Raw genomic sequence first — 12,105 nt, 5'->3', positions numbered from 1 at the left:
GCACTGACACCATCTAACTTTTTCATTATGACATAGGGGCATAATCGTCCATTTAGTTCGTAATTGGCATGACACAAGCTATTAATGTCACTCGATGTGTAATTTACTAATACAGACTTCCATTGTGTATATTCACCTAATTGTCTCGTTTTTTATTGCCAATTTATCAAAAGTTGACGTGTACATTACCATGCATACATCAGTGTATACGTCGACAAAGATATTTTTTCCAGAAAAAAATATATTATCCAAATATTCACTATATCAATTATCAAGCCATAGTCTTTAGCGTAGCTTTATCATTCGGTGTATAGGGAAATACCGTTAGATAATGCTTAATAAATAATCACATGTGCAAATATTATCAAATTGTGCATATATCTGTAATTACAGAGTGATTTCTGTATATTCAACTTAAACAAGTCTAGTAATTTTATTTTATTTTTTATTTTATTTTTAATTTTTTATTAATCCGATGATACTTTAAATCTACGTAAAAATTTCTACTAATTTTCAAAAAGAAGATGCAATCCACTAATAAATTTTCTCTTCGGTATGTAAATAGGCAGTAAACATGACCTTATTTTTATGTTGTTGTTCATAAAGAATGTAATTAAGTTTTGCAGATGAAACGAATTTGAAACATGTTAGCATCCTAAATTTTTTTTTTTTACCATTTAACGACAAAATCTCTGACAAAAAAAAGAGCCTATATATATTAACAAAAAAAAAAGTATATAATATATATACGACTCGTGTACGCAACGGGCCTGTCCTGGTAGTACATATTTGCATAGAGAAAAAGATACCAAATGATTATGTTATTACAAACCTAATCCTTGCATTATTGTTTTTTTTTGCTCGGCCCTTGATTTATTGTTCTAAGTTTATAAGATAACCATTTAAATATTTCAAATTAAAGTACAGAACTAAATTCGCATGTGTTCATCGTGATCTGTGAACATAACTAAAATATTAGAAAAGTGTTCTACCATTTGACCAAAAAAAGGGTTCTACCTTTTTGTTAGCGTTCGCTAGTTATATAGTTTGTCAAGTAAACTCTTGAGGAATTGTTTAAAATACTCTATGTTGATTACAAGTTTTCAGAAATACACAGTCAAAAATATATTGACATTTAATTAATAATTTATCAATTATTATTGAAAGTTTAGTATTTAGGAAGTGAGGTTGGATTTATAATTTTTTTATAGATCTTTTATAAATAATTATGCTTAAATATGTAATAAATGGTTTATGAGAGTTAATTTAATCTTTTTATTACCAATTTAAGGTTAGTATAAAACTTGCTAATTATGAAAATTGCTAATTATGGAAATTGCTATCTTTAAAGATAATTTGAAAAGTGATATCAAATTCGTGGTAAAATTATAATTTCTCTTAAATACCTGCTCAACAAAATAATTAGGGTGAAATCCTTATTTGATTTCAAATCTGATATCATTTTTAAATTTAAATTTAATGTTAATTATCATAAATATTTTAAGTTTATTATGAAGAAGATAAATTAATATTCTTTAATCATTTAAAAATATTTTAAAATTATTTATAAAAATTTATAAATTAAATCTCACCTTTTAAAACATTGAATCCTATACAATTACCACTACACCCTAAACCTGAAAGTCACAATGTATTTGATTGAGAGTATTTTTTAAGTTGGTATCCAACTTAATGTATTTTTTTTTACAAATCCGCTTAGGAGACAAAACCATTATTTGTTGAGATGTTAGATTCTCATGCACTTGCATAGCACCTTGCTGTAATTATACATATTTATATTATTTCCAATCTATTTCTATAATTTTGTGTATTTACTCTAAAATAAAGAGCCTTTATTATAAAAGTAATTTGTTTCAATATATAATTATATAACTAGCTTTTTACCCACTATAACTATATAATGGATTTTTACAGGACAAAATAAATAAAATTATTTTGCCTAGTGAAAATAGCATATTTTGTGATAGCCGTCGTAAAATTCCAAAGACAAAGACTAATCATACGAAATTCGGATGATCCGGTTTTTTTAATAATTTAAGGGATTCTGTGTGGTTAAAAGGAATTGAACCCAATGTGATACGCACAAACTGTAAACCCTTTATAACTTGGTCAAAACCATTTGGTTGTAAAATATAGCATTTCATTATATTTTTCTATAAAATTTAAAACTGTTATACAAACTTTCATAAAAATAAAGTCATCTTTATCGACAAAACAGTCATCTTTGAGATAAAGTTCTTCTATTATTTCTTTTAGAAAGTGGATATGGATTGTGCTAGGACAAGAACAACTTTTTCATTTTTTGACAGTTTCATTATTTAATTAGTCACTGTCCACGTTATATATATGAAAATGTTAATATTAGTTATTTTCCTAAGCAATTATATTTTTTCTTGAACAACGTTGTGCAAGAAAATTTCATTTAACTAAACTAAGAAAATATGATTTTTTAAGTATGCAATAAGTTATAAATTTTGAAAATAATCATATGAAATATTTTATTGCAAGAAATTTTCACATATACTTAAATATTTAGTATATAGTGCATATAGATAATAAATTGTTTTTTCAAAAACTATTTAATCTCTAATATTTATTAATAAAATTTGTTTGTTTGCTTAAAAAAGAAAATGAATATCTAGATTCAATAATCTAGACCCGAACAAAGAAACTGATATTTGGTATATATATTTATAAAAATATTTAAAAAGATGCCAAAAAGTATTTAAAATGTTAAAATAGAAAAGGGTGTAACATACGGTCCAAGTCCAACAATAAAACCTGAACGCGCTTCGAGTGAGGTCACATCACAGTCCACTCTTGGTTATATATGCATTTCAATCTCAACCGAACAATAAGAGAACGTGCAAAAAAACCCGCAAACAGCAACCGCACGATCTCACTAGTTACAGTGTCACCGAGTAGATCCAACAGTCAATGGGATGAGAGTTCATCGAAGCTTCTCCTTTTGATCTTTGACTATTTTACGTAGTATAATTACCCACCTTCAAGATTTGCTAAACGCAGACGCACTCCATTATCTCCACCACGATAACTTTCTCTCTCTCTTTCCCTTTTTCTTTCTCTCTGACTCTCTCTCACTCTCGGAGCTTTTACGTTAACCAGTGACTGGTTTATGTAATGACGGACAACCAGCTACAACCAATGAGGAATCTCTGGACCACCGACGATAACACCTCTATGATGGAAGCTTTCTTGACCTCCTCCGATATGTCAGCCTTATGGCTACAGGAAACGTCGGCGACAGCTCCGGCGGGATTTAACCAGGAGACTCTCCAGCAAAGACTACAAGCACTGATTGAAGGGACAAACGAAGGTTGGACCTACGCTATATTCTGGCAGCCGTCGTACGATTTCTCAGGCGACCCCGTTCTCGGCTGGGGTGATGGTTATTACATAGGTGAAGAAGACAAAGGAAAGCCCAAACAGAGATCGACTCCACTGCCCTTTTCGACTCCGGCGGATCAGGAGTATCGGAAAAAAGTGTTGCGTGAGCTGAACTCGCTGATCTCCGGCGGAGGTGGTCCTGTGGATGATGCCGTCGATGAGGAGGTGACGGACACGGAGTGGTTCTTCTTGGTTTCGATGACGCAGAGCTTTGCATCTGGTGCTGGGTTGGCGGGTAAAGCGTTCTCGACAGGTAACGTAGTTTGGGTTTCCGGGTCGGATCAGCTATCCGGATCGAGTTGTGAGCGGGCTAAGCAAGGAGGAGTTTTTGGGATGCAGACCATCGCGTGTATCCCTTCGGTCAACGGAGTTGTTGAGCTCGGGTCAACGGAGCAGATCCGACGGAGTTCTGATCTTATGAATAAGGTCCGACTGCTTTTCAATTTCGATGTTGGTACTAACTGGAACCTCCAAGGGGAAAACGACCCGTCTGTATGGATTAATGATCCGATTGGAGCATCCGAACCGGGTAACGGACAGTTTTATTCCAAGTTTGAAAATGGTGGTAGTTCAAGCACCATAACGGGAAACCCGAACCATGATTCGACTCTAAGCCCGGTTCACTCCCAAACCCTAAATCCAAATTTCAATAACAATTTCTCTGGCGAAATGAATTTCTCCACGTCGAGTAAACCCAGACCCGGAGAGATATTGAGCTTCGGTAATAATGGTAAACGGAGCTCCATGAATCCCGATCCGATCCAATTCGAGAACAAGAGAAAGAACTCTCTCGGTTTGATCGACGATAAAGTTCTATCATTCGGAGGCGGAGGAGAAACCGATCACTCCGACCTAGAAGCTTCCGTAGTGAAAGAAACCCCGGAGAAACGTCCGAAGAAACGGGGGAGAAAACCGGCGAACGGTAGAGAAGAACCGCTGAACCACGTCGAAGCGGAGAGACAGAGACGCGAGAAACTAAACCAGCGTTTTTACGCGTTACGTGCGGTTGTACCAAACGTTTCGAAAATGGACAAAGCTTCCTTGCTCGGAGACGCCATCGCTTACATCAACGAGCTCGAGTTGAATGTAAACAAGACGGAGTCCGAGAAAATCAAGATCAAGAACCAGCTTGAGGAGGTTAAAATGGAGCTCGCCGGAAGAAAAGCAAGCACGTGTGGAGATCTTTCATCTTCTTCTTCCTCCTCTTCAGCTACGGCACCTGTGGGGATGGAGATTGAAGTGAAGGTAATGGGATGGGATGCGATGATTAGGGTGGAATCGAGCAAAAGGAATCATCCAGCGGCGAGATTGATGTCAGCGTTGATGGATTTGGAGCTCGAGGTTAGTCATGCTAGTATGTCGGTGGTTAACGATTTGATGATTCAGCAAGCGACCGTGAAGATGGGGTTCAGAATCTATACGCAGGACCAGCTCCGGGCGAGTTTAATTTCAAAGATCGGTTAAAAAAGGTGTTTTGTGAGTAATCTTGTAGCTGTAGTTGTGTAAGAAGTGTCCTAAAATAGAGAGCTTCTTTTGCTTCTCGAGTCTGTATCGTAATTGAATGTGTAACGTGTGTATATTATATGGTTTCTAGATGCTTACATCTCATCTCAGAGACAGTAAGGGTTTAGAATCTTCCTCTTTTTAGATAAAGAAACATAAATGAATGTGAGATCACCTCTTCAAATGAAACATAAACTTTGTGATTTTGATCTTCAGTGCAAACTTTTTCTGGTAAAACAATGCCAATAGAACAAGGAAGAGGAAGACCTCACTGCTCCTCTCTATGAATTCAATCAAATTCCAGTTTCTCAAAACCTCTATTTGCTAAGAAAAATGTGGAAGCTTGGAACATATGCAATCTATATTGTATCTAAGTTATTGACCATATTCTTCACACTCTATTGCAGATTATGAATCCACTCTATCTCTCTTAGACGTATGTTTTAGTTACGTAGGAAAAGTAGTCCTAGAAGAAAGTTTATAAAAGAAAACAGATATGGAGTTGGTTACAACCCCAATGATTTCTCTTCAATACAAATTCTGAAGACGGCTAATATCATTCCCACGTGTGATCAAGTATAAAATTATTGGGTTTTTTTTAAATCAAAGACCTTTTAGATGAGTTTTCTCCCTAGTATAAACTATGTGAACCACTATTTTAAACAAGTTGGATTCAAGACAAAAATATAAACAAGATTATTTATTGTAACATCATACAAATACTATTGTTAGCTCAAAATAGAAAATAATTCTTTGATTGAGGTTTGAGGTTTGAGGTAATACAAATGTTTTAAAAGCTCAAATATGGAAAAAAATTACGATCCATCGAATGTGGGGTTTATTGGCAGTTACTTAATATGGGAAAATGTCAAAATATTGTATGAAATGTGGGGCAAAAATAAAAAAAAAGAAATGATTATCGTCTCGATCGGAATGATATGATAACTGAGATGATTGTTTGTAGTTTTTCTTTTTCTAAAAACTATTTTTCATACAATCAAGTTCTGGTTTTAGTTTTTGTAAAAATCAATTGATTTTCCAATCAAGTTTTTAAACAAATAGATTTCCTAAAATTTAGGAAACTAGTTTTTCAAAATTTCAACCAACTTTTGTGGGTTTTCAATATAAAAATGTTTCTTTTATTTTATATAAAATATTATATTTTAATTAATTAATTTATTTATTAAATAAATAATATTTTTATAAAGATAAAATTTCCATATAATTTTTATCATTTTAACATTAATAAAAATAATTTATTTGTGTTTCTTATCTGTAAATAAATATAGATATTTTAATATTAAATGTAAAAATTAGTATTAATTATTATAACATTATTGTATAAATTTAACAATTATTATACACACTAAATTACAAAATATCATTGGATAAATTTAAAAATATATTTTATTAATTTGAAAATAGCCATTCAAGTTTTAGAAACATTTATGTAATAAAATTTATAAATAGTTTCAAAATTTTAAAATATTTTAATTTTTATAATTTATAATTTAGTATAATACTTAAAAAAACATGGTAATGTTGTTTTAAAATAACAGCCACTATATTTGGTAAAATTTAATGGTAATTTTAAATATTTCATTGATATTTATTTTATTATGTTAAAAAAATATTTTAATTATTTTATAAAAAACTAAGAATACAGCAAAACAAAAATCTAAAACAAAAATTAAAAACCTAAAACCAAAAAAAAAACCTAAAAGTTAAAAACCGAAAACTAAAATCTGAAACCAAAATCTAAAAACTAAAAAGTAAAACTAAAAATTAGTGGAAACAATCATCACCTGGTATTCGTTTTATTTTAAGTTTAAAAAATCATCCAAAAATTATCCATTGAAATAAAATTATACCTAAAAGGAATCTACCAAAAGATGATTCATCCATATGAGTCTAATCGATTCATATAAAAGGAGAAATATGTTTAAAATGATGAATGACAAATTTAATTTTATCCAAATAAAATATTTGTGCACAATTTTTAGATAAACAAGTAATCATGATATAAATCATACTTTTCTATCAAAAGCACAAAAATCTACAAAATCATATTTTACGCTAAAAAGCATGACAAAATTGCAAAATAACTTTTTTCTCTAAAATCGTAAAATCATATTTTCTGTCAAAACCGAAAAAAACATTGCACGAAAACCGCAAAATCATATTTTCCCACTAAAATCATAAAATCATATTTCTTGCCAAAATCGCAAAAACATAATTTTCTGTCAAATTCACATTTTCTCACCAAACCAAAAATTACAATTTCTTATCAAAATCACATTTGTTTTAAAATATGATTCAACCTGAGATTAAAGGTATATATGTTATTTGTTAACTAAATTTATGCAGACAGAAATGAAGATGACAAGTCCATAGAAATAATTTATCTAAATGTTTCATCTAGATAGATAAACGAACAATGTCAAATAACTTCCATATGAATCATTTGGATGGAAAGGAAAAATGGACAAACGAATAACCCCTATTTGTTTTTCTGAATGTACACAGTCTCTTTAAACATATACAATATCACTTATTTCGCTGACTCAAGATGTTTTTCCAAAAAAATTATATAGCATGAATATGTATCATCTTTGTTTGAAATCTAAACTACATTAAAGATGTAGATTTTTGAAGTGTTATGCATTAGTTTGTAAAGTACTACAAGAGATAGTCCAGGCATGTTGTATAAAGTTGAGATGTGTTAGAGTTTGTGTATTGTGATGTGAGTGAGCTTGTTAAGATTAAAAAATAAGGATGTATTTGTTTGAAGACAATTAGAAATTTACTTTAAGAGAAATAAAAGTTTGTTGAAAGAAAAAGAAAAAAGAAAGTTCACTTAAAAGAAAAAGAAGTTTGTCTTTGGAAGAACTGAGGAGCAAGTTTAGGTTTGTTATACAAAGACATCTCGTTAACTAAGCCATGAATCAGACATTTCACACGAAAAGTGCATCATGAAGTAAATTTATTTTGGAGAATAAAATCTTGAGAGAGCTTTGTGCTTACGTGGTTAAGCCTTTTCTTGGCTAAGTCTCGATCGTAACTCATACTTATCTCTTTGTTCAGACCATGAAGTGCTTGCCTTTGTATCTTTCGAGCCTGCATGTTCCCTCGTTTCATGGTATATCTCAATGATCCTAGCGAAGATCGGGGACACGACAAAATCAACGAAGAACCATCTTGAACTTAAATCTCTAAATTGGAGCTAACCTATTTCCATATCAACAACACCTGTATTTTTAGAATCTTAAACACTAGTTGCCACTAAGTCTCAGATTCCAAACACGCATTTTACTCAAGTTTGATCAGTTCACAAGGCACAATAACATCAACTTATGTTGGTTACAGAAACCTTGATCATCTACTTATATTTTTGGGATTCAAACAAGCATTTTCGGTGCATTGGAAGTCATAAATCCGAGGCTAGGTGATCAGTCAAGTCTAAGCCTTAAAACATCAATAGACAAAGATCCAAAATCAGAAATCTCTAATCTAACAATTTCTAGATCAGTACATCGAGAAATACCCTATGAAAACTCTTTAACCCAACTAATAGACTTACTCATAATCAAAGTACAACAACCAAATGATTCTGAAAAAAACATGATATAATTATATTGAAAATGAGAGAGGGATGAGATAATCTTCTCCAAAATGAGTACAAGAGAAATCCCCTTGCAAGAGTCTACAATATGATCCAAAGTCTCATCAATCACCCTCAGTCTCTCTGTAGCTGTCAAGAACAAAAACAGATGATAAAATACAAAGAGCAAATGATTTCATAGGGTTTTAGTCTTCAAAACGAGTATTTTTGCAAATATGTAAACTAGTCTCTCTCTGTCGCCAATCTACCGATCCATGTGGTGCAGATTGGTCGATCCATTACCTAGATCAATCGATCCTCTAGCACCAGATTGATTGTCTCAGCTGTGAATCGATCGATCCTTGCCAGTGTTCAGCACATCTCGACCCAAATGATCCATTTTACTCCAAATTCCTTTATAATTGCATTCTTTTCTAAGAAGCTAGCATGTAGCTTATAATATCAGTGAAGATCAACAAAAGATTCACAGAAGACCAAAAAACCTTGAAAACCCAATCATTAGTTGCTAAAACCGAGTTTAAAACTGATAAAACACAACAGATCAGGCGGCAAACTTCAATGTAGTTATTTTTCTGAGATTAAGACCGTATATTTTGGGTTAAAGTTAATAATATAAGAAGCTCAACTTCCTATTTGTAACAGGTCCAAAAAAGTTCACAGTCAGCTCATAAGAAACAAATAAGAACAAAAATACAAATGCTACATGGTAATACCTTATGAATCTAATCAGCGATGTGGGCGGATCAGGAGAGAGTAAACTCGATTCTATATATATTTACAAGAAATTGTTAGACGGTAACTAGGCCGTTTGTAGAAAACTATAGACTAGTCTGATTATTAGGTTTTAGGTGGAACCTAAGCATTACAAATTATTGATTTTATACTTTTTTTTACATTTACATAGGTATTTTAGTTGTTAAGTATAGTATAATTATAGAATTATTGGGTTACTTAAAAAACTACATATACAAAAAAATAAAAAGTCAGAATTTTAGATTTACACTAAAACTATTGCTATATTTAACAGATTTACATTAATTTGCACTATTTTAGATCAATTTAGACGAATTTAACAAACTTTAAACAATTAAACCGATTTTGAATTACATGAATTAGATTTTAAGAAATTTGTTTGTGCTATAGCCGATTTGCTGCCTACGCTGATGTCTATGCGTTACCTAGACTGATTTTCAGAATATTACTATGTATGCTTAACTATTGTAAAATTGATGTATCAATTGAATAATTTAATAAATAAAACATTAAACTTATGTTTACCAATTTAGCTTAAAATAACATATTAAATCATAGATCAAATTTGTTTTTTAATTTCCAACTAGTAGTTAATTTTAATCATGTATTTTTAAAATTAATAACCATTTTTAAATATTAGCGTGCATGAATTTCTTAAAATTACTTTAAAGCTAGTAAGATTACTAGATAATTAGGTAATATTTATTACTAAATAATTAAATAATATTAGAAACATGCAAATAGTTAATTTAGATAATATCTTGATTAAATATAAAATAATAGTGACACTTATTCACACTGTAAACCTCTAACGCTTTTAACGAGCACTTTAAACCTCTAACTCTTTTAACTAGCACTATAAATCCTCAACTTGACATATGTATCATAAAAGCATTCATCTTGATTTATTTGTTCATAAAATCAAGAATGTGACCGGAACTATTCATTTACACATCAAAGTAATGAGGTGTCAGTTTTTAATGAAAAAATAATAAAAATAATTAAAATGAATACAATCAGAAAATTAAACAAAATTAGAAATAATGCTTTTGAAAAAACATAATTTTAAAAAAGTTTTAAATGTTTAAATAAGTAAACTTAAACTTTCTAAAACTACAAAAATATTCAAATAATTTTAAAAACATTCTAAAATTAAGAAAATAAAAAATCCAAACCTTAATAAAATTTAAAAATTATAAAAATTCAAGTAAATTATTTTTAACTAAATTCATACCTACTGCCAAATCGAAATTTTTAATTTTAAAAAGTTTAGACAATTTATTATTTATTTGAATATTTTTAGTTTAGAAAGTTTAAGGTTAATTGTTTGAACATGTAATTTTTTTTATAAAAATAAGTTTTTAATTAAAAACTGAAACCTCGTCACTTTGACCTGTAAATGAATTGTTCTGGTCATTTTTGGATGTGATAAACAAATAAGTCAAATCGAAGGGTTTTTGTGGTACATATGGCAAGTTAATAGTTTAAAATACTACTCAAAAATTTTAAATCTTTAAAATGTTAGCAATAGCGAGTACAAATTTGAGAATTTTTATACAATTTTCTCTAAAATAATAATAAGATATCATTTCATGCATAATATAATTTATACAAATTAAATATATAATAGAAACACACATAATATAATTGACAGTTTGAAATAATAAATTAAATTACTATATATATGTTGACAAAAAAATTACTATACATATAAACCATAAAAAAGTTTATATCTCTATGACATATTAAAAAATTATTTAATATGGTAAATATCAAAAATATATATTATTAACCATAGAAAATAAACATCAATATATATAAAATTAAAACAAACATTCACACTGAACAAACTCTATTTTACTTTATAATAAGATATTTTTTTATCTTCTCTCGATTCCTGGCAGCATATTTAAAGTAGTATGGCAACTATACTCATATAAAAATTACGATGATATATATATTTAAAAAAAATTACGATGATATATATTTTAAAAAAAATTACGATGCTTTCTTACAGCGGAAACCAGAATCTTTTGCAGCAATAATTTCAAAAAAAAATTTAAAGGTATTAAATTTGGAGTAAAATTAAAAAATTTCCAATAAAATATGTTGCATCTGTGTGTCTTAAATCTCTGATGTACCAGTAAAATGTCCAGCACTCGTTATCAAGGTTGACATCTGGGGGGTGCGGGGGTCTGCGGCCCCCGTGGTACGGTATGCCTTTTCGGTTTAGGAAAATTACTATTTCTATTGGGAAAAGGAAATCGGGTTTTTTGAGGCTGTATAAATATGGGTCTAAGGGTTTGTAAATTATTATCACATCATTAATAAGAAACCCTAAACGGGTATTTGCCTCAATACGTTTTCTTCTCTATTCTTCTTCTAGCCTAAACGACGGCTGTTCACAACAAGTGGTATCAGAGCTTTAGGTTGCGAACCCTAAAGGATGACCGGAGGAAGTTCTCTTAAGTTCGATGTTCCTAGATTCGATGGGAAGAAATTTTGGTCTTTGGCAACGGCGTGTTAAGGACTTGCTTACGCAGCAAGGGATGAAGAAGTCTCTGTTGGAGACGAAACCGGAAGCGATGGATCAGGATGATTGGGAAGAGATGCAGGATAAGACCGTCTCAACGATTCGACTCTGTTTGTCGGATGACATAACACATCAGGTGATGGACCTCACAACTTGTAAGGAGATGTGTGATAAGTTGGAAAAGATGTATATGTCAAAATCGTTATCTAGCAAACTATACCTCAAGCAGAGGTTGTTCGGTTTGAAGATGTCTGAGAGCGGGGAT

General features: G+C 30.6%; 1 protein-coding gene across 1 annotated transcript; it reads left to right on the top strand.

Annotated features, from left to right (window-relative positions):
* Window positions 1-3,039: 3,039 nt before the first annotated feature.
* On the top strand, window positions 3,040-5,135 carry LOC108822630 (transcription factor MYC2). Its single transcript, XM_018595757.2, has one exon. It carries the CDS (start codon window positions 3,163-3,165, stop codon window positions 4,891-4,893), a length of 1,731 nt encoding a protein of 576 aa, XP_018451259.1. The 5' UTR covers window positions 3,040-3,162; the 3' UTR covers window positions 4,894-5,135.
* Window positions 5,136-12,105: the final 6,970 nt, after the last annotated feature.

The sequence above is a fragment of the Raphanus sativus genome, chromosome 8 (genome assembly GCF_000801105.2).
Source record: "Raphanus sativus cultivar WK10039 chromosome 8, ASM80110v3, whole genome shotgun sequence".
NCBI lineage: Eukaryota > Viridiplantae > Streptophyta > Magnoliopsida > Brassicales > Brassicaceae > Raphanus > Raphanus sativus.
The sequence above is the reverse complement of the archived record's forward strand: the minus strand, read 5'-3'. Positions and strand labels throughout refer to the sequence as shown.